The 23,644-nt window shown below is 43.6% G+C and overlaps 1 protein-coding gene across 1 annotated transcript in view; it reads left to right on the top strand.

Annotated features, from left to right (window-relative positions):
* LOC108409362 (solute carrier family 22 member 2) overlaps window positions 1-13,853 on the top strand; it is a 28,096-nt gene extending 14,243 nt beyond the window's left edge. Inside the window, exons 6-11 of the mRNA XM_037023840.2 lie at window positions 840-946; window positions 2,193-2,407; window positions 3,181-3,289; window positions 3,861-3,973; window positions 6,890-6,989; window positions 12,726-13,853. Of these exons, the coding sequence (XP_036879735.2) occupies window positions 840-946; window positions 2,193-2,407; window positions 3,181-3,289; window positions 3,861-3,973; window positions 6,890-6,989; window positions 12,726-12,792 (711 nt within the window). The 3' untranslated portion in view covers window positions 12,793-13,853. The remainder of the gene's footprint in view (window positions 1-839; window positions 947-2,192; window positions 2,408-3,180; window positions 3,290-3,860; window positions 3,974-6,889; window positions 6,990-12,725) is intronic.
* Window positions 13,854-23,644: the final 9,791 nt, after the last annotated feature.

Here is a 23,644-nt window from a genome sequence, read left to right as displayed (position 1 = left end):
ATCAGAGTAAATCATTTCTGAAAGGGGATCTCAGATCGTTTACCTGTAAGATCTTAGGGTTGACATGACTTTAGAATCAGGATTTGGGAATGAGTGGCATAGCCCCAGTTCTTAGGTTTCAGACCCTTTCCGAGGCCGGTCAGGGAACACAGTACACACGAGTCCCTGTCTGTAGAGGTAACGCAGTGGCAGTGGTCCGGTCACTGCTGGTTGTGCTGGAGGTTTGTTCCCTTGTCCCTCTGTCTTTGGCACACCGACCTATGTTGCTTAGGAAGGAGGCCGAGTGGTTTTCGTGAGGGCAATGCTCCTAGAACCCTGGAGAGGGATTCCCACATCCACCACCATTTTCTTCCAGAGCAGAGCTTCTCCCACAGGACTCCCCTGGGGTCCTTGAGAAAATGCAGAGTCGAACTCAGCCTGTCTGGGTGGACCCAAGACCTTTATTGTACCAAGCACAGGCCATACGGAGCTGACCCAAGTGCTAAGGTCCCAGAGCAGAGCCTCCTGGGCCAGGAGCAGAGGGCATGCTGATGCCCTCCGCCCCTGGGGCCCCTGGGGTGGGCCTCAATGTCACCCCACTCTGCTCCACCTGGTATCACTCTGTATGTTTGTCTGAGTTACCTCACTTCCTGCATCCCAGCTTCCTCTTCTGTGAAATGGGGTGGAGACGACAGACCTCACTTCCAGGGGAGCTGGAGAGATGAGAGGAGCTGAAGTGTGGGAGGGCTTACCTGGGCACCTGGTAGGTGTGCCTCAGAAAGTGTAACTGTTACTCCCTGTATGACCCGCGGGCACCATCATTAAATATGCAGAGCCGTTCCTAGTGCTTCTGTTCCCAGAGCCTCCGGCCCGATGAGGAAGTCGACAAGAAGCTGAGTCCTTCATTCCTCGACTTGGTCAGAACCCCTCAGATAAGGAAACACACTTTGATCTTGATGTACAACTGGTAAGAAATATTTTTCACTTTAAAATTCCTCCAAAACCTTTTAATCCCAGTCATTCACATTAAGGGGGGGGGGGGACAAGAGGGCCTTCCCATCACCTAGTTCCAGTATTAACACTGGCATAGATAGTAAGGCGGCTCATTTAGAGGAGGTTTTCCTGGTACTCTTATTCTCAGGCAGATGTTGAAATCCGCTTACAGTCCCAAAGCACAGATCAGTATGTTCTCAACCTTGGCATCACCTAAAAATGCCCTGGGAGATTCTAAAACACCGAATCCAGACACCCCCTCCCGTTATACTGAATTGGTCAAGGGCAGGACCCAGGAAGCAATATTTTTTACATTCTCTAGGTGATCCTAATCTACAACCAAAACTGAGACCCATTGGTACTGATTAATCAATAATGAGTGTAGATTTCTTCTTAAAAAAAGTTAACTTCCAAACAAGAATAACCCCCTGGCTGCACAGCCCGGTAACGTGAAGGCCACTGTCTGGACTGCCTGCAGGCTGCTGCCTGGCCCTGAGCGGTCACTCTGCACCAGGCTTTCTGCAGCACACTTGGCTTTCAGTTGGGATTCACACCGGCCAAATCAAGATTTATAAGCTCTGAGAAAAGCAAAGCTCATCAGGAATCTATACAGCAACCTTCATGATATTGCACGTAAAACGCAACAGGGAAACAGGGACCCATTATCTTCCTTTCCTTTTCTGAATAATTGTGACTCTTGCCGATTATGCTCATATTTTCCATTACAGATAAATAAACACTTAGAGTCAACAAAAAAAACCCAAAAAAAAACAGTGTCAAATGTTGTTCGTATAATGTCAGAAGATACATCGTCCAAAGAGGTGCTGTACCCATTTGAGAATTTGATACCTATTTGGGTCTTCCGGTTCCCTAAAATCTGAAAAAGCAGTTAATCCTTTTGATCCCAGTTTGGTCAAAAGACCACAGAGAGAGACAGAATTAATAGCCACTAATAGCCTGACGTAGTTGAACTAAATACATCACTCTACTCAGAAATGTCTTGCCTTTCAACTTGGCCAGGGATGGCTATTATAAGTCCTTTTCCTTTCCTGGTTCTGGGTCATGGCCAGCACCCACAGTGGGTCACTGAATGGAGGGACTAGCAGTAAGAAGACGACAAAGAAACTCTTACATGCAGCTTGCATTTTTCCAGAAGCCTCTCCCTTTTGGTGACTTGCTTTTGGTGCCTAGCTTGACCTACGCTCCCCTCTTTGCTTTAGGTTCACGAGCTCTGTTCTCTACCAGGGCCTCATCATGCATATGGGCCTTGCAGGGAACAACATCTACCTGGATTTCTTCTACTCTGCCCTGGTTGAATTCCCAGCCGCCTTCATCATTATCCTCACCATTGACCGCATTGGTCGCCGTTATCCGTGGGCTGCAGCAAATATGGTGGCAGGAGCAGCCTGTCTGGCTTCAGTTTTTATCCCTGATGGTAAGTGTCAGACCACTCTGGGGTTTTGTCTCCCAAAGTCCTGAGGACAGGAGATGTCATAGCCCTTCAATAGAAGACCATGTAATTTATCATCCACATTGATTTGGAAAGAATGACCACAATATGCCGAGCAAACCCATATGGCCGCTCTGCCTTTAAGAATCATCACACCCAGTGGTTGCCTGATGCCATGTAATCATACCCACTGGTTCTGTGATGTAATATAACAGGAGAGGCAAGGAGGACCCAATATAACAAGAGAGACTGCAGGCCACAGACAGAGCCGGCCTAGAGCAGACAGCATGGGCTTTGGGTAGAAAGGACCAGGGTTTAAGTCTTATGCCAGCACTTCCCAGATAGTATTTAGGCAGCTCCCTAGATCTCCCCACAGAATAAATGAGGAAACCTAAGTCAATGCAATCAGGGAACGATTATTCAGTTTGTTCCTTTCCTTTCAAATGCTTTTAAAATGTTTTCCTTTTAAAGTGCTTTCTCAGTGAAGGGGAGCAAAAACCTGCATAACAATCCTATTGGCAACACGGAGCTTTGTTTGAAACCTTCAGTTACTACCATCATTTAAAATACACCCATAAAATATGCCATATGCTATGGGGAATTCTGCTGAATTGTTTTGAGTCCACAGGAGAACCAGTTTTGCTTTCTTGCCCAGTTCTGGAATGTGGAATTTTCCTTTGCAATACCCTCTCTGGAGCACTGTTTGAAGACCAGAGATCACATGCGGTATATGTAAGTGGCTTGTTTTTTTTGGTCAGATCTACAGTGGCTAAGAGTTACTGTCTCATGCCTGGGTAGAATGGGGATTACGATGGCCTATGAAATGGTCTGCCTGGTCAATGCTGAGCTGTACCCCACTTTCATCAGGTGAGCACGTTTCCCTCTGCATGAAGAAGGTAGTTGGGACACTTACTTACTGGCCAAAACTACCCCTGATGAGGGCAGAGGACACCTTACGTTTCAAAACACAGGGGCAGAGAGGATGAGAATGTGGAAAGGGAGCAGTCAGACCACATCTCACACGTATAGGCTGGGATAAAATACAGAACCTGTGTGGTGAGGTCAGAAAATACTGAATTTCTGGCAAGGGATTAGCAAATAGCCACAGGAGAGAGCAAATAGCCACAGGGAGTGGGAACAGTGGAGAAGGAACCGTGGGGCAGGGCCAGGGAGCCAGCGGTGAAAGCAGGAAGCAAAGATGGCCCCCAGTTAAAGCTCTTCCAGAAGGCTGATACAAAGCAAGCGCCACAGAATACAAACGGAATTATGTACCAGGTATCATTTCTGTGCATTGAAAAAGCCACGTGGGCACCTTTGCTTTCGGTCTCTTTAACCCATCATTTTAATGACCTGGGGAAGTGTTTTCTTGGGGGTGGGGTGGGAGGTCACTGCCAGAGTGTGACAGGCTCACAAGTCAGGCCGGGTTCCTGCCCTTCAGGAACCTCGGAGTCCTCGTCTGCTCCTCCATGTGTGACATTGGTGGCGTGTTCACGCCGTTCCTGGTCTACCGGCTCACCGACCTCTGGCACGAGCTCCCGCTGGTGGTGTTTGGTAAGAGATCCTCATACATGGCTTTGAATGAAAACCTATTTTTCTAGGGACCTCCATTTTTTCCACCTCAAAATAGGTGCTGTGCCTGTTAGTAACGACTAAATACAACTAGTAATTAGTGATGCTGTTAGTGTCAGTAACAGTGGCTCTACTAAAACTCAAGCATGGGAACCCGCCAGGGCTCACAGCCTAAGAGGTTCAAAGCCAAGAAAGGGCAAGAAGGAGAGGATCCCTGCCTCTCCTCCCTGAATCCACTCCCCCCAGGTCTCCTGGCCAGAGGCTAACGCAGCTGCCTCCTAGTGCCCACACATATATACACAGAAATCTTTCTCTTCATCACTTCAAAGAAAGGCACTTCAACTTTTGCAAAGGGAGATTGTAAAACCCGGGGACTGAAAAGCGAGACTAAGAAAATGCATTGCCGTGATGGGAACCTGTGCTGGCGCCCTTCCTCAGGTCCCTCGGGCGGTTGGATTAGACAGACACCGCGCTGTGCTTCCCATCCGAAGGCAGGGACAGCGCTGAGCCCTCCCTGCCCTGAGTAGAGTAGAAGCTGCCTGGGACGAGTCTAATCATCAGCAATTAGCACCCAAAGGCCTGTCAAAGTGTGCAGACTGTGAAAGGGGCCCCGGGAACAGGTGTTTCCATTCCCTTCTGTCCATGGCCTTTTCCACAGCCTTAGGGCATGGGGAGGCTTCCTCTCCCGGCATGCTTCCAGACTCAAGCACACATCTGCCTTCTCCAGTTAGCTGGAATGCCTCAACACACCCACTTTAGTTTTCTTTCTCATTCTGAGTCTTTTCATTTGACAAAAATTTTCCCACAGAAGCACAACACTCACATAATCTGGGGGGAGCAAGGAAAATCATCCCCCTAAGATGCACACCCAGAGAGCTTTCCACTTAAGGAAAGCTTTCCCAAAGGGCTTTCCATGTAAGGCTGCACAGTGTCACCCACAAGTATCTCTGCTCATTCCTTCTTCTCATGGGCTTGTGAGGGGAAAATCTTCCACTGCTGTAGATCTGCCAGCAGAGGTTCCAAACCACTGATAGAACCCACCCTCAAAAGGGACCCAGTGAATTCCTCCACATTCCAACTTAACCACAAAAAGGCCAAGGTTGGTAGAACACAAGCTTTTTATCCTGAGATGACCATGATTTAAGCACAGAGTGGCTGGCTCTGCTCATGGGACATCCATGTCCCAGATTCCTTCCTCCCCCAACACTAGCTGAGGGACCTGTCCCCAGAGCCCCCTTTCCATCTTGGGGAAATGCCACCACACCCTCTGAGCGCCTTCCTTCCAAGGAGGAAGTTGGAGATTCCTTAATCTCAGCCGATCCCTAAGGTGGGCAGTGAGTAGTCAGTGGGTCTGTGTGGTATTTCTGAGTAGGCGACAGACACTTTCTGTTCCTTTAAGTACTAGAAGGCAGTGCAAAGTCCAGACCCAGGGGCATCCCTGTTGACTTCCCTCAGTCCTCGCCTTTCTCTTGGAAGGATAAAGGATTTTAAGTACATTTCAACATTTACAGGAAACTCAAAGACAATTCCTGATTTTATTTTTGCTTGCAGTCTCATCTTCTTCCCTCATCTGCCTTCCATCTGAGAAGGTGTAGGAGGCAAAACTAATAGTTTCACCTTTTAACTTCTTCCCCTTCCTTTTCCACACAATAATGGTGTGCTAACTGTGGTCTTGAAATAGCCAGAAACAGTAATCTAGAAGCCTGTTTCCAAACCAAAATATTGGAAAATCCTGGTTGAAAGGGCACTAGAAAAATTGGTAAGGAATATCCTGGTTAATTAGCCTTATCTTTGAAAATACAAAATCCCAAATGGATGATAACTTGATTAATCTATTGCAGTCTCTTCATAATTCACTCACTTCTGAGAGTCAAAGCCAGCTAAATATGTTTATTGTTTCTACAATCACTTGTTTATTGATTCAGCCAAGGGAATCTTTAGAGGTTTAGAGAGGGTCTGAGAGTTTAGGTATTTAGTTTATACTTTGTGGCAACCACTGTTCCAAGCCCTTAACAATTATGAATTCAGTTTGTCTCAGAGCAAGCCTGTGAGGTGGAGACATCAGCCCACTGTCTATAGAAGGTCTGGAGCACCAGGGAGATTACAGAACTTCCCAAGGGTTCTGACTAGCAAACGGGTGTCAGAGCTGGAACCCAAGTGCCCGGAGCTGGAGCCTGTGCTCCGTGGCATCTATTTCTGCCATTTATTAAGGACACAAAAACGGAGTCCAGCATGCATTTTTCTGAAACTCCAAAAGTGAAGAACCAGCATCATACTTCCTGCATTCTAGTATAGAAAACATAGAAAAAGTGACCTTAAAGTTCCAAAACTTTAGTGAGCATTAAAACAAGTAGAAACACTATAATGTTTACTACGACCCCCCTAGCATATGCAAAAAATTACAGAGGGAGACAAAGAAAAAGGAGCAAGAGGAATTTATGGAACATCTGAATTTATGGAACACCCTACTTTTAATGTTATGCAGTAATACACCATCCATCACTTTTATTAGCTAGTAATGATCCAATCTGCTGACTCATCTTCCTTACTAAGTGCTTTCTATTGGCAGGGTTATGTTCTTCCTTTCCTTAGAATGGATTTTTTTTTCAGAGTTATTTTCTAATTCCAAAGTATCTTAGTATTGTGGCAATGTTCTCTAGCCTAGAATAACCCTGACTCAAAATGTCAAGTATTTCATTTCCCTGTAAGGAATTGTAATTCAATGGAGTCTAGAACCAGCAAAAAATTTATGGTTGGAGAATAGGGACGAGGTGGTAAAGAAATCCATAAGTATAGAAAATCACATACAAAAACTTTTTTAAAGAAATGAGGGGAGCTCTAATTATAGGGCCTGCAGGCCCCCGTTCCTAATGTGCCGTGCGTGTGTCTGGCTTCCAGCTGTGGTCGGCTTGATCGCCGGAGGACTGGTGCTGCTGCTGCCCGAGACCACGGGGAAGGCTTTGCCCGAGACTGTTGAGGAGGCTGAAAACATGCAGAGGTAGGCAGTGCGCATTCTTCAGGACATGTGCTGGGCCAACTCTGTAGCCACTTGGAAAGAAAGAAGAGCTTGAATCTGTAACATAGCCGGAGATCAATTTAAACAAAACCAAAGGCTTAACATTGTAAGAAAAGAAACAGTCAAATAATGAAGATCCTCTAGGAGAATGCCTTTATCCTCTCCTAGTGGGGAAGGTCTTTGTAAACACGGCCAAAAAAATCCAGGCTCCATTAAGAAAAGATGAGCAAGTTTACCTTCATAACAATGAAAAGTTCTGCACTGAAAAACTACCATGAGCTTAAAAAAAATAAACAGGGAAAATATTTGTTCCTCTACAAAGGACTCATCTCCCCAATATAGAGAGAACCCTAACAAATCCATAAGAGCAAACTCCCAAGTGAAGAATTGGACTTGAACAGATAATTCAGTGAAAAGAAATTTAGAACAGCTCTTAAGTACATGAGAATATGATCAATCTCCTTGATAATAACAGAAGTACAAATGAACACAGTACTAATAACAGCTTGGACTGTTGAAGACCAAAGAGCTTGGCAACAGACTGTGTTGGGAGAGAATGTAAGGAAATAGTGTCCTCCTAGCACCAAGCAATTCCACACTCCTAGGAATTCACATGTGCACAGTGACCTATGTATAGGATGATTCTCTTGGGCAACTTTTTATGTAACAAAAGATTGGAAACAACCTAATTGCTCATTGACTGGAAGACCAGTTCTGTAACTTGGCATGTCATTCAAAAATACTATATAGCCATTTAAAATGAGGCATCTTCGTATACACTGACAAGAAAGGTTCTCCAAGATATAGTATTGATAAAAAAGCAAAATAGACAAAGCATATATCCTACCATTTGTGTAAAATAAGTGAATTTATTTATTATGTATTATGTATACATATTTAATTATATACATACTTAGCTGTATGTTTAGAAGAACATACAAGAACTATACCATTGGCTGTCTGTGGAATCCCACCTATGGAATACAGGTGGGAGGGAGGCTTTTCAATACATACCTGTTTGAACTTTCTGAATTTGGACTCATATGAACCTATTTAAAAAGTTAACTTTAAAAAAATTTCGAGAGAAATATATATGCCACTTTCCACAAGTTTACCCATGTTTATTCATCTAAGCACACACTTAGATATTTTTATCCATTTTATCCATACAACAAGTTTTGCCCCACTGGGGACATGGAACTGAACTGAATTTTATTCATTCTACAAAATATTCACATTTAACATATTTGGTACTTGGGTAAATATTGCTACCGAGAATTGTGGTGGTCTGAGGCCTTTCCTAGAACTTGAGCCTTGGAGTTGGAAGAGGCCTTTGAATTCAGCCAGAGGTCACACACCCGCAGCCTGAGGGACTCCAGGTCTCAAGTGCTTTGCTTGGCCCAAATGATACTTTTTAAAGTGGGAAATTCCACATAAATTAGGTTTCCAGGATCTGTTTTTTTAAAAAACAAGAAAGAAAATCAGAGGATTTGGTAATGCAGAGCAGATATTTCCTCTCTCTGGCAGTCCCCAGGAACTGGGTGATGGCTCAGCATTTTGAAGGGCATTCTGCCGGAGAGGCCACCTGCCACCATTCCCACGGTCAGCCCCTAGCACTTCTGTATTTCTGCCTGGTGCGTGTCCATGTGTGTTTTGGGTCAGCCATGCTGCTGTTCCCTATCTCAGTGCACCTTCTCCTGCACACGAGCATCTTCCCTTGAGGACAGAGACTGTGTCGTCCTTACTGCTACATTCCTAGAGCTCAACACAGTGCCTGGCCCACATGGGATAGGGGCTTACCAAGTCTTGTGGAATAAAGGCTGCCTTCCTTCTGCAGCGTCCCTAATGGAGGCTCTCTGGGCTTTGCCCAGCCAGCTCCGGTGTCAGGAAAGCAGTCATACGTGGTGGAAGAGCGTGGGCTGCAGAGTCTAACAGACCAGGTGTTATTCCCTCTTCCCTGACACCAAATGCAATGGTGTCTTTTTTTTAGACATATGTGTAACCATAACAATACTATACACAGCAGTTACAGTAATATAACTCCATTTGGGTACCCAGAACCAATTCCAGTGTGTGTAAGTATGTGGGAGGCTGTCTTCCCACAGATACTGACACCAAGCAAATCTTGAACACCAGCAGGGTATCCGAGAACTCAACTCAATTCTGACACTCTCTGCCCAGAGACAGCACTAGATCCCCCAGGTTAAGGGCTCCATCCTACAGGACTGCCCTCCACCCCGCACTCCAGACACTGGTTGCAAGCCCCACGCAGTTAACCTGTGCTTCTGACCTACTGGTTTGTAAACTGAAGGTTCCCACGACCTCCCCCTCAGGTTTGATTGATTTGCTAGAGCAGCTCACAGAACTCAGGAAAACACTGAAGTTTGCCAGTTTTATAAAGGATGCCATAAAAGATACAAGTGAACAGCCAAATGAAAGGATACACAGGGCAAAGTCCCACAGAAAGGAGCTTCTGTCGTCATGGAACCTGGGGCCTGGCTTGGCAGCCCGTGGAGGTGTTCTGGCTTCCCCAGCCTGGAAGCTCTCCCGATGGAGAGGCAGGGTCTGCAGAGCAGAGCAGAGCTCAGAGAGATAAGCCCTTCTCCCGGGTTCTGCAGGCCTTCATTGCATAGTCATGATTGACTACATTGTGGGCCACTGGCTGATTCAACCACCAGCCCCCACCCTTGGGTGGGGGTCCAAAAGTCTCTCATTAACATGACAAAACACCCATTTCACCCTTTAAGACGGCATTGTTTTCTAGAACTGCATATGGATGACCAAATATGTATTTCTTACAACTCATTGTATCACACTAGGTCTTCACATTTCCTATGATGTGGCCTTAACTCCTCTAAGCCTCTGTTCCTTCATCTGTAAATGCGGACAACAGTTCCAACTTATTGGATTTTTGTAATTACTAAACAAGATAATGATTGTAAAGTGCTTAACACTTTGTAAATATCCAATAGCCATCAATATTTATAGACTTTTCATGACTGTTCTATATAATAGGAAAATGTACACCTAGATGATTTACTGGACACCAGTTTTTTAAATATGCTCCGAGTAGTTTGCAGTAGGAACGTTCAGTTCAGTGATCTACACACACACTTATGCTGGTAGAGGTTTTCCTTTTCCCCAGGCTGGTTCATCAAAGCTAAAGAGATATTTAACTAGGAAGATGTTCACTTTTTGGCTTTCTGCGCTACATAACCCAGTTCACCTTTCAAAGGTAGAAGATCCTGGTAAGGCTTGGGGAGTGGTGGGAAGAGATTATGGGGAGGTGAGGACCAGGGCTGGGAGTCCATCTGCAGACAGAGATGAGAAGGGGTGGCCTGCAGGAGCCAGAAGTGTCTAGGAGCAGGGGCAGCCACTGCTGGCACCCGGGGTTCAGGCAGATTGCCTCCTTCAGGAGAGCTGCCCCAGTCATAGCGTCCCTCACGCTGTGTGGGTCCCAAGGCCCTGAGCCTGACGTTGTTACAAATACAGCCTTTGGGATTTCCTAAGGCACACCTCATTTCACGCCTTTTCTGTAAAATTGGGTGACAATTCCTAACATGTACTGAGAGCCTCCAGCTAATGTTCTCCAAGCCTTCTTCCAAATCACCTCATTTTAAACCCTTGCAGCAATCTTATGGAGTGGACATTATTAACCCCATGGAGAACTGAAATAAAATAGAGCGATTAAATACTGGCTGAAAGTCACACAGCCAGTAAGTGACAAAGCTGAGCTTCTAGTCTGTGCAGCCAGAATCCAGAACCCATGCACAGAGGACTGGTTCCCAAGTGAGATAAGAGGACTGGTTCCCAAGTGAGATAATTCAAGCTGGGCCAGCGCAGGGCCACACTCAGTTACCGGTCAGTGAGGCTGCTGCTCTTACTGCTGCTGTTGTTGTTCCTGATGTTTTTGCTTTTGCTATTGTTGCTGCTGTCATTGCTGTTGTTGTTGCTGATGTTGCTACTGTTGTTCCTACTGTTGCTACTGCTATTGTTGTTCCTGCTATTCCTGTTGTTCCCGCTGTTGCTGCTGTTGCTGCTGTTGTTCCTGCTCTTGTTGCTGCTACTCCTGTTGTTATTCCTGCTGTTGTTGCTGCTACTGCTGTTGTTGTTCTTGCTGTTGATGTTATTTCTGTTGCTGCTGTTTCTGTTATTATTGCTGCTGCTGCTGCTGTTGCTGCTGTTGCTGCTGTTGTGTTCCTGCTGTTTCTGTTGTTTTTTGTTGCTGCTGCTATTGTTCCAGCTGCTGTTGTTCTAATTGTTGCTGCTGTTGTTGTGCTTGCTGTTGTTGCTATTGCTGATGTTACTGCTATTACTATTATTCCTGCTATTGCTGCTGCTGCTGTTACTGCTGTTGTTGTCATTCTTTCTATTGGTGTTGTTACTGATATTGTTCTTGTCGTTGTTGCTGCTGTTGATTCTGTAGCTGATGTTGGTGTTTCTGGTGTTGTTGTTGTTCTTGCTATTATTGTTGTTCATACTATTGCTATTGCTGCTGTTGTTGTTCCTGCTGTGGTTGTTATTGTTGTCACTGCTACTTTCCTGCTTTTGTTCCTGCCATCATTGTTGCTGCTGATGTTTTTGTTGTTGCTGTTCCCACTATTGTTGTTTCTGCTGCTGCTGTTCCTGTTGCTACTGCTGTTGCTGCTGCTGCTGCTGCTGTTGTTGCTACTGTTGTTGCTATTGCTGAAATTTTTGCTGTTGCTATTGTTCCTACTTTGTTGCTGCTGTTGCTGCTATTGCTGATGCTGTTGTTCCTGCTGCTATTGTTCCTACTATTGCTGTTGTTGCTGTTGCCAATGTTGTCGCTACTGTTGTTCCTGCTGTTGTGGTTCCTACTATTGCTGTTGCTATTGTTACTGTTGTTCCTGCTACTGTTGCTGTTGCTGATGCTATTGTTACTGGTGTTGTTGGTGCTGCTATTGTTCCTGTTGCTGTTGGCATAGAGACACAGGGATTGCAGCAAATTTGCCTGGGCCTCCATGTCAGGAGTCTGAGAGGACTCCAGCACCACTACATGATTTCGGTGAGCTTCTGCTACACCCCCTGTCTCAGACTGGCCGAGAAATTGAGGCAGGATAAGCACCTCCAGGTGGGAGGAATTCTGGGAGGAGCTGGGGGACCCAGGAACAGCCCCACACTGCATTTCAATATTATGATCAACAGGAACATGTCCACAGGTCATGTCTGGGAACAACAAAATGAAGAAGGCAGCATTTCTACGATGAGTATCAGCAACATCGTGGTATTCATAAAGACAAGACGAATAATTGAGAAAACTTACAATTTGAACACATTTTTAATTGATTTTTCACTTGTTTAACTGTTGGAAAGTAAACTTGAGTAAATAATTTTTGAAGTTCTACTTGCAGAATTGATAACAGTATCTAGATTTTGCAATCATTGTTTTCAACTGATACAAGATTAAATTTAGACATTCCCACATTCTCTATATCACAGAAGGATGGAACACGTTAAATAAGGAACTTAGGCCAGTCCCACTCTTAGACGAGAGTTTCAGGAACCCCTCCATCTACATTAGTTACTCACTGTCTGTCTATTTTCTTTTCAAGACTCACCACTAAGAATATACTTCAAGACTGATCCTAGACAAGGCTTATACCCATTATTGTTCCATATTTATTATGTATTTTATTTTGATATTCAGCCTCCTCATAATTTCTTTCTCCCTTCTCCATTTTTGTTTTATTATTGCAGACCAAGAAAAAATAGAGAAAAGATGATTTACTTCCAAGTCAAGAAAGTAGACATTCCCCTAAGCTAAGAAGAGAGATCACTCCCGCTATGGCCTTGCTTGATGACACAAAGCCAGAATCAGCTGCTTCTCCATTCATCATAAAGCCCATACAATTCAACCTTACTTTCCTTTGAACCCTACTAATCTAGATTCATAGTCAAATGGAGTTTGTTGTATTACTGCAGGAAAATCCACCCATGGGATCAAATCCTGCCAAGCCCCTCCAGCTCACTGGATTCCCAACACCCCTAAGACAGTTTTCTGGGAATTTTTTTCATCTTTGTGTTTATTTTATTCCTTCATCTGAAATGATATCAAACCAAACACATAGGAGAATTGTAGGTCTGGGAAACAGAACGGAAAAGATCTGAAAAACAAGAAAGTTGGGAGCAGAGAGCCTGTTTTCTTAAAGAAATAACACATCTAAGGCAATATCAGGTTGACCAGAATGTACATCAAGGCCTTTCAGTGTCATATATGAAGAACTTTTAAAATACATCGATTGTTTTGAGATCAGACTTTAAAGGACCCTGCAGTAAAAGAATCAGGACTACAGTTTGAGTAATCACTAAGCCTTTTATATTTAGACAGGGTAAATGGAAAAGTGTGCCTTCTGCAAAAACTCTTGAGAAGAGATTGACAAAGAGCGGTGTTGAAGTTGGCATTTTTAAACCATGGATGATAGTGTTTCAGTCCAGTAAAAATTCCTCTGAATTTGTGGTTCTAAAAGATTATAATAATATTTTCCAAAGTAATATAGAAAATAGATTTTTAAAACCTAAATATCATAAGGCCTATAATGAAAAAACAAAAAGTTCCTTGTCCCATTTCACATCTACCAACTCCTCAGAGAAAATTTCCAACTATTTTAGCTATTTTTTCCACTGAGATTCATCTTCATATATTTAAACAGCTTGCCTTACATTGACATCTCTTGATTTTTAGTTTTAAATGCTATCTACTGACTTTTTTAATATAAAAGACGAAGATGTAGTTCTTTTCACCTCTCCCCTCAACCCAGCACACAACTTCTCTCCCCCTGCAAACTCTGTTATCAAATTTTTATTAAATAAAACAGTCAACATTCACATCATTATGGCTATGTAACCATCATTAACAGCTGAGCCACATAGAATGCTGTGATTATGCTCTCTTTCTCTTACATTTTGTTTCTCCTAAACCTTGGTTTTTATTGCTTTGTTTTCTGTATACTCATCATTAATTTTCTCCCAACTCTCTGATAGAACAATAAATCTCCTCTCGATGCACTCAAGCACAGCACAGATTGGTTCCTGCTGCTCCTTCCTGGGAGAAGCCCCCCTGGGCCTGCAGCCCTCCTGCTCCACTGCAGCCTGGCCGGACACTAGACCTGCTGCACAGCTGTTGTCCTGGGCTCTCCTTTCCCCACCTTGCTGAGCATTCCCAGTGCCTCTTTCTTGTGTTGGATCCCCTGTCTCCTAGATCCCAGGTCATCCTCATTCTTGGGTTTATTCCTCATTTTGAAGAAACACATCCTCCTGTGACATTCTGAGAAGAGCACACACTTGTCCTATATTCTCTTCTGTAGCATCAGGAGTTGAAATCTGCAAACTACACATCCCTGGCCCTGTGCCCTCTGGCTTCCTACAAGGCTCTACCAGTGGGTAGCACCGACCCAGTAAGAAGGTAGGAGCAAGAGAGAAGCCATTTTATCCTACATCATAAAGGAGTCTTGGGCAGCTGCAGTAACAGCTGCTGGCACCCCAAACCAGAAGGATGGAAGCTCCTGGTCCCTGCTCAGTAACACTGGCGTGGCTCTAACAGAAGAAGTGCCATGTCAGCTTCATGGCAATAACGGGCTCTCAGGCCCCAGCCGGGAGCAATCCCGCCTTCTGGTTTTGTGTAGTCACCCTCTTCTCTCTAGCACACCTTTCTTCCATTTGCTCTACCAGCAATTTGTTAACAAGTGTCTGTATTAAATTGCCTCTCTTTGAAATACCTATAGTTTCTGTTTTGCTGATTAAATGTGGATCAATATTCCACTTAAGACTAGAAGCAGACCACACCTAGGAAAGAGATGCCCAAATATGGGAATCTGCAATTTGTTAAATAATGGGATTGGGCTGAGCACACAGCATCAGGGAAAGTGGGCTAATGATAGTGTCTATCTATGACATTCACTGGCAAAACGCTTACTTAAATTATAGCTGAGACAACCTGAAAGGAAGTGCCTGTTCAAAGCAAGAATTTGGGAGGCCAAGGGGCTGTTGAATTTGATCACTACAGTGGAAATTATGGCCACAAAGGCTCTGGGATAGAGCTGGCTGCTCCTGAGTCCATGGGAGGAATAACAAAAAGAAAATAAACAGCAGCTATTACTGCAGCTGCCCAAGACTCCTTTATGATGTAGGGTAAAATGGCTTCTCTCCTGCTCCTGCCTTCTTATTGGGTCGGTGCTACCCACTGGTAGAGCCTTGTAGGAAGCCAGGGGGCACAGGGCACAGGGCCAGGGCTTTAAAATACCAAGTTGAGGAGTTTCCAGAGAAATGGAGTGCTCCCTATAGTGGCTTTAAAAGACATTGTTTTGTTTTGTGGAGATACAGCTGATATCATTGAAGAGCAGACTCCAAACATGATGCTGTGGGTTAAGAACTACATCATATGAATGGATAAAGGAGATGTGGTACATATATGCAATGGAATACTATTCAGCCATAAGAAGACAAATCCTACCACTTGCAGCAACATGGATGGAGCTAGAGGATATTATGCTCAGTGAAATAAGCCAGGCAGAGAAAGACAAGGACCAAATGATCTCCCTCATTTGTGGAGTATAAGAACAAAGAAAAAACTGAAGGAACAAAACAGCAGCAGAATCACAGACTCCAAGGCGGGACTAGCAGTTACCAAAGGGAGGGTGTGGGGGAAGGAGAAGGTGATTAAAGGCCATTATGATAAACACACATATGTAGGGGGTCATGGGGAAGGCAGTATAGCACAGAGAAGACAAGTAGTGACTCTGTAGCATCTTACTACACTGATGGACAGTGGCTGCAGTATGGTGTGCAATGGGACTTGATAAATATGGGTGAATGTAGTAACCACAATATAGCTCATGTGAAAACTTCGTAAGATTGCATATCAATGATACCTTAATAAAAAAATTAAAGAACTACATCATAGGTTGAATTCATAGCCTAGCTGTATCTCTTAAATGAAAGGTACCCAATGGGTAGAAGTAGTGGACCCTGAGAAATGAAGTGGAGACTATGAATCTGAAAAATCTTGAATCCCCAAATCCCCTGAACCTCCTTAGCCAAAAGAAAAAGCCCTATCTTCCTTTATTTAAGAAGAAAAATATTTCTTTGCTTGAATACTTTCAATGTCCTCATCTTACATATGTACCTTAAGTAGGGATACCAGGACTCCTCAGGAGCCCCCCCCACCCTCATATTAGTGCCCCTCATATGTCTAGGGTAGATTCCAGTATGTCTCAAGGTGTAAGTAAAGAAGTTTGTCTAGGGAAAAGATAGCTACACATGCAAAGAATTTCAGGATTTTATACCATATCAACAGAAACCTGTGGAGTAATTTAGGAATAAATTGCTGTGATGCTAGGCTCAAGAGGATGAAACACAATGTCAGATCAGGTCAAATTTGTTGCTATGCATGTTCTAACTAAAGCTTCCAGAAATAACATGCTAGCTGAGGCATATGGCTCTATCTATAATAGTTTGTAGACCAGAAACCTGAGAAAATCAGCTATCAAGGAGTATTCCCATAATTTGAAATAAGGAGGTCTTCTTAGGTAAGAACAAAATCCAAGAGACATAGAGTGAAAGAATGACTGATCCATGTGATTACACAAAACAAGACTAAACTAATGAGGCCAGCTGTGTAACACACACCCTCACGCACACACCCAAACAAGTTTAATAGATGAGCTACAGATTTGAGAAAATATTTGCAACATATATAAAATATCCAAAGGGCTAATATCCAAAAGAAATAAAGAGCTACTAAAAATCAGTGAGAAAGAGGCAGTAAAATAGAAAAAAATAACTGTCCAAGAAGACAAATATTTATTTATAGCAGTAACATAAAGGTAGTTATTTAAATTATTAAAAAGATGTGAAGTCTCATTGTTTATCAGGAAAATACAAATAACAATGAAATATTTTTCTCTCATCAGATTAATAAAATTAATAAAATCAATATCAAGTGTGGACGAGAGTGTGAAGGAACTTTCACGTATTGTCGGCAGGAGTATTGATTGACATGTTCTTTAGGACAGCAATTTGACAGTGTCCATCAATAATAGAAACGTGTATGTCTGTGTCCAGACAGTTTCACCCTAGATATCTATCTTTGAGAAATGCAAATATGCACACAAAAGAATCTCAGAGACATACATTGCATCATTTGTAGATGACAACAAAAATTGGAAATAACCAAATTCCTTAAATATGAGAAATGCTTAAATGAACTATGGTACATCCACTCATCAATTACAAAGGAATGAAAAGGATTTATAACTGCTCCATAGAAAGGTCCCCACAACACAGGGCAGATTAGGATTTACCCCTAACTAATGACTTAGTCAGGGGAAGTCTGGAACTGGAGAGTGCACAAGGATAGTTTTTTAGATTGTTCTATAATTCTTGCATTTTCATGTTTTCATGTGCATGTTCATAGCATATGTTCATGCTATTTTTAAAAACAAATTACTAACTCTGGAAAGCAGTTTGGTGGTTTTTTAAAAACCTAAGTATGCAGTTAGTAAATGACCCCAGATGATTGCACTCCAGGCATTTATTGCAGAGAAAGGAAAACCATGTCCATACAAAATCTATACACAATTATTCACAGCAGCTTTATCTGTAATAGCCAAAATCTGGAAATAACCAACATGTCCCTCAATAAGTGAATAAACAAATGGTGGTATATCCATGTCAGGAAATACTACTTAGCAAGGATAGCAACAAATGAGTGATACACACACAACTTGAACAAATCTCAAGGGCATTATGCTGAGCCATAAAAGCCAATCTCAAGAGCTCATTCATGAAAGAAAAAGCTATAGGGATGGAAAACAGGTTAGTGGTTGATTATGGTAGTGGTTACATAAATCTACACATGAGAAAATGACAGAACTATACTCACATATTGTATCAATATCAATTTCCTGGTTTTGATATCATCCTATAATTATGTGAGATGTAACCTTTAGGGGGAAACTAGGTGAAGAGGACCCAGGACCTCTCTACTATCTTTGCAGCTTCCTGTGAATCTATAGTTATTCCAAAATAAAGTTTTAAAAAATAAATGATTAAAAATAGAGTATTTTAAAAAAACTAAATGCTACAGGGGCCCAAAAGGGCCATTTCTTTGTAGCAATGTTTTTTAAAGTCATTGATCAAGATGTCTTTAAAATCTAAAGAAAACTATGATTCCTCTGTCCAGAAAAATATGTGCCACAAACTTACATGAACTTTATTGATCCCTCATTAAGTTAAGAGCTTCTTGTTGTAGACACAGGGATTCAGCACACTACAGTCCATAAGCCAAGTACATCTGTCACCTGTTTTTTTAAAAAGTTTTATTGGCACATAGCCATGGCCATTCATTTCTATACTGTCTACGGCTGTTTTGGAGTCACTAAAGCAGAGTAAATAGTTGCTACAGAGATTCTCTGGCCCACAAAACTTAAAATATTTACTATCTGCCCCTTTATGGAGAAAGTTTGCTGATCCTTGGGTAGAATTTTGCCTCCGTAAACCAGAAGGAACATTAGAATAAAAAAATAATAAGAGCACAGAGTAAGCAAGATAATTGGCATTCTCAAATCAGCATTGTTTTTCCGTGTGCCTGGAATTAAACACCATTCTTTGTAGGCAGGAAACAGACATATAGTCTGATAAAAAAGGTAACAATTTGGAAAGAAGAGCTAACATTTACAAAGCATCTTTGTGAGTTAAGGGGTTCTGTGCTCAGCACTGTTGGACATGGCCTCCCCTGACTCTCTCCCTGAAAGGTCCCAAGGTGGGCCGGGCTGCCATCTCCTGGGACCAAGCTGCCCAGGTGCCCAGGGTGTGGTGATCCCAACAGGCCTTTCTTGAGGAAAAAAGGGGCTGGGCATGCAGGCTTTAAGAGGCGACTTCTAAGAGAGGCGGCAGACCACTCTACCAGTACTGTTCAATACATGCTCAGGAAAACCCCTGTTATCTAAAGCCCCATTTGTCAAAAAGAATATTATTTTAATTTAACCTAAAACAAAAAGAGTGTATTTATATTTCTTCAAAGAGGAATGAAGATCTTTTCTTTAAATATATGTCTCCTCACTGTGTTGTACACCTGAAACTAATGTAATACTGTGTGTCAACTACCCTTCAATAAAATAAATAAATAAATAAATGAATGAATGAATGAATGAATAAATAAATGTCTCCTGATAGTTTTCCAAGCTCTTTCTTGGCAGAAACAGAGACAATAGGTATATATTCATACATAAAAGGACACTGTGGCTTATATGATCATGGAGGCTGAGAAGTCCCACGATCTGCTGTCTACAAACTAGAGACCTAGAGACCGAGGAAAGCCAGGGGTGTCATTCCGTCCACGTGTGAAGGCCTAAGGACCGGGGAGCTGCTGGCACAGCTCCCAGTGCAAGAGCAAGAGGAAGCGGATGCCCCGGTTCCTGCGGGCAGGAAGGGCTCCTTCCTCCGCTCTTCGTTCCATTCAGGCCCTCAACGGGCGACGCCCACCCTGCTGGGGAGAGGGCAGTAAGCCGAGGCCACCGACTGAGATGCTCAGCTCATCTGGGAGCACCCTCACAGACACACCGAGGAATACTGGTCAATCCGGTCACCCCAGGGCCCAGACAGATTGGCACACACACTATCTAACCCAGAGGGGTCAGAGGCGGGTTTTGTGAGCTTCTCCCATGCCCAGCGCTACTGTTGTAAACAAAACATAGACTTTTATTTCTTTCAGGCAGTTCCGATGAATAGGCCAGTGTCTATACAACACTACCCTACCCCGGCCCCAAGAATAAAGCTTTCTGCCTTTTTCCTTGTTTGGCATATTTTAGCACAAGATCCATGATTAACAAGCACTGTGAGCCTGAGGGACCCCCACTGAGGCCTGGGATCCAAAGTGACTTGGCAAAGGCTTGTTTCCCAAAACAGTCTGACTGTACTTCGTGTCATCAGACAAATGGGTCTTGGGCTCGAGTTTACATTGAGATGTCTCCAGTGGCAATTCCTCAAGGCTTGTGGAGTAGGAGGTCCACTTACCCATCTCCTCCGCTGCTGCTGCTGGAAGTTTGGAGTTTGTGGCAGTCATGTGCCTCACTCTAGGCTTCCCCGTCTACCTAGAACATAGTAAGCCTGCCGCCATAAACGCTGTCCTCAACGAGGACACCACTTTTACCAGGACTGGTCCTAGCAAAACGGAGGTATCCACTTTCTGTGTAGCCTTGTCCCTGGCCTGCCTCTCCTCGCTCCCCACCCGTGGCCCCCCCAGCTAATCTGGGGCCCTTTGGTGCTGAGCAACCTCCCTCTGGCCCCTCGTCTGAAGGCACATGCTTGGAGCCTCAGAACCTTAGGACTGTGTTACGGAGCAGCGGGCGGCAGCACAGAATACACAACCTGGAGACCAGTCCGGCTACGGGAGGGGAGCTGGCGATCCCCACCCCATAGCCGCAGCTCTCCCATCTTTTCACAGCCCAGAGGCTCCTAAAGAGCCACAGCTCCGGACCCCACGCTCTGGCCAGGATTCCTCAGTCAGTGGCTCTGGCCCTGAGTTCTCTTCTCAGCTCCAAACTTCGCTATTTAGAAGTCCCAAGGGCTTCCTGTGGCCAGCATTTCTCACTGAGATTTTATTGCTGATGGCTAGAACTTTTATTATCTTTAGATCTTGATAAGGATTCTGAAAAAGCCCATATTTGTATCTTGTTTGCACATTTTCTAAGCCATTTCTCATCCCTGGGAAAACTTGGAGAATGTCACCAAAAAAACAGACACTGGGTGACTATTTTCATGTTGGAGGGAACTATCAGGGGCAGGGGCACCAGCAGGCGGAAAGCCCAGACTCCGAGCCCTGGCGCTCACCACCTAGCCGGGCCACAGCTCCAACACCACGAACCCCAGTGCTGCACGGTGCACCTGCTGTCGCCCAACATGGCAGCGCTGCCCAGACTGCTCGTCACAGTGTCCAAAGCCGGCAGAACCCTCTCCAGGCAGGCACCACAGGCCCCTAGCTGACAGCGCCTGCGTGGCAGAGGGCACAGAACAGAGGAAGGAGATGCCCCGGGGCTTCGTTGTCAGAGAGGGATAAAGGGAGGACCCGGGTAATGATGGCAGGTGCGTGCCTGGGAAGGAACCAGAAGGAAGGGCCTGGGCTCGCAGAGTCTGAGCTGGGACCTGCCTGCTGTGTGGGGACGAGCTTCCCTGGGCAGCTGACACCCGGCTACCATGCCAGGGTCAGCAGCCTTGCCGGATAAAGGAGGGAGTGTGTTCTCTGCAGAGACAGCCCCAGGTTCCGGGAGAAATACAGGCACAGAGGGCACTTGGGAGGTGGAGGGGCAGGGAGAGCAGCCCAGGGGCAGCCTTGACCTTGCAGGAGGGAGTTGGGAAGGAAGGAAGGGACTGGCAGCAGGCGGCAGGGAACCCTGAGAGCCAGCCTAAATGCCTGAAGAGAAGGGGACAGATCAGAGATTTAAGGAGGGAAAAAAAGACAACTGGTTAAATGTGAGGCCAGAGGTTAAAAAGAATTCAGGAAGAGTCTAGCCCTGAGAGTTATCCCGCAACAATCTGACAGAAAACAATCGAGAAAACGAATCCCAAACGCTCAGCAGCCTGGGATGTTTCGTGTAGGACCAAACATCCGGGGGCAGCCCTGCAGGTACCGAGCGCTGGATACAATCTCACAGCTGGGAACAACCATTTCTGTACACACAGTAACCAGAAATCATAAAAACAGGTTCAAGTATATTAAAAGTACTCTTGCAGAAAGCAAGAAAAAAAAAAACTTAGGACCTTTTAGAAACAAATTTCATCCAAAATGATGAAAAGACAGGTAGAGACTGAAGTAGAGGTAATTTAAAAATTTTCCTCTTGATAATTTTGGCATTTCCCCAGTTTTCTGTGTTGCGGATATTTTTTAAGAAAATATTTGTTAGGCAATATAAGAAAATATTTGTTAGGCAAATGCAACAGTTGTGATGGGTGGATCCACTCTAAGGCTCACTGCTTTAACCCGTTCCTGGTCCTCTCCCCACACCAAAGGCAACAGCTATTCCAGATTTTGTCTATCTCACTTCCTTTCTTTCAGTGTTTATCTCACATACACATACACATGGGTATGCATCTCTACCATCTTTTTACCTCTGTTTTATATTTCATTATTTTCTGGTCTTTATCTCCGTTTTGATTACCTTGGGTTTATTCTGTGATTCTTTTTCTAGCTCTCTATTCCAAGCAGCCAGAAGTGGAAGTCAGGCTGTGTACAATTTATTTATGCTCAGAAAAATATAACACATTTAAACCAAAAGAAAAATAGTTGGTTTTTAATTCAATATCTCTATTATTTGCAAAATGTATCTCTCCATTATATCTTATCACTTAGGGTTTTAAATCCCTGCAGCACTATTTTCAGGTTATACACTTTGTAGCTTTTTTGTAATTGTATTTATATATAATTCTGAGTCTTTTGGACCATATTTGATCCAGTAATTGTAGCAAGTAGCTACCATTCATTTTGTTAAGGGAAAATATACTTTCTGAACTGGAAGGAAAAACAATTTAATTACTAATCATGCCATTTAGTAATTAGCCAAGGAAAGATCTTGCAACTTCCTATTTTATGACAGCAAATAAACTATAGTAACTTAATAAATGGTTATCTGGAAAAAGAAACACAGGGTGTACTTGAGGTTTCTTTGGTTATTGGAGATTCAAACTCTTTTGACATGACAGGAAACAATGTTAATTCAGTTGACCCAATTATCATTAAAAATTGGAAAGCAGTCAGATTAAGTGAACTACTTGTTTTTATTCATTCAAAACAGATGATGATAAAAATCTGGCAATAATTACTTGAAAATGTGACTTAGAATAATATATCTTTTTTTCTTCTACATAATTTTAAAGATTAAAAGTTCTGGTAGTTAGAATGGAAAGAACTATCACTTGAATATATCTCAACCCAACTTCATCAAAGAGATTAAACAAGAGGGCAAGAATGTTTTTTGCAAACTTCAGAAATGACAAAAAGACAAGCATTAGCCAACAAAGATAACAAAATGGCCAGCTCTAATTAACTCAACTAATTAATGTTCTGACAGTTGATTGTGGGGTTAAAGCCACAATAAGATACATGGCCTTTAATTATTTGATGGATTGCACAGTTGGTCTGTACACTGTCATCAGAATGGGATCTGATGGAGCAGGGGGAGGGGGAGCGTAAAAGAAATGCCTATGGAAAAACATATTCTGCTTGACCTTTGGGGAATCCCAGACTTCGTGGCACCCTCTGGGGTTCAGTAAAAATCAAGCCAATCTACCTTCAAGTAGCATAGATTCCAAGGTTTGAGTCTTTTCTCGGGGAGGATACTGTTACAAAACATCTGGAAAGATACCAGCGCTCATTTCCTACTTACTCAGTCCCTGGGAAGCCTAGAAGAAATACAGCAGGACCAGTGCTTAAAAACATCAGAACCTCCTAGAGATGCGTGTTGAGGATCTGGCCACACCAACGATGGCCGGTGGGATTTGCCATGAATAATATTAAGAGCTTCTGGTCTTAGAACTGCCACTCTCCATGTTGTCTGCAGGTCTTACTGAAAAGCCTCAGCCAAATCACAATGCCCAAGAAAAGAAAATATTAAAATCTACAGGGT

The sequence above is a fragment of the Manis javanica genome, chromosome 13 (assembly GCF_040802235.1).
Source record: "Manis javanica isolate MJ-LG chromosome 13, MJ_LKY, whole genome shotgun sequence".
In the NCBI taxonomy this organism is placed as follows: Eukaryota; Metazoa; Chordata; class Mammalia; order Pholidota; family Manidae; genus Manis; species Manis javanica.
The sequence above is the reverse complement of the archived record's forward strand: the minus strand, read 5'-3'. Positions and strand labels throughout refer to the sequence as shown.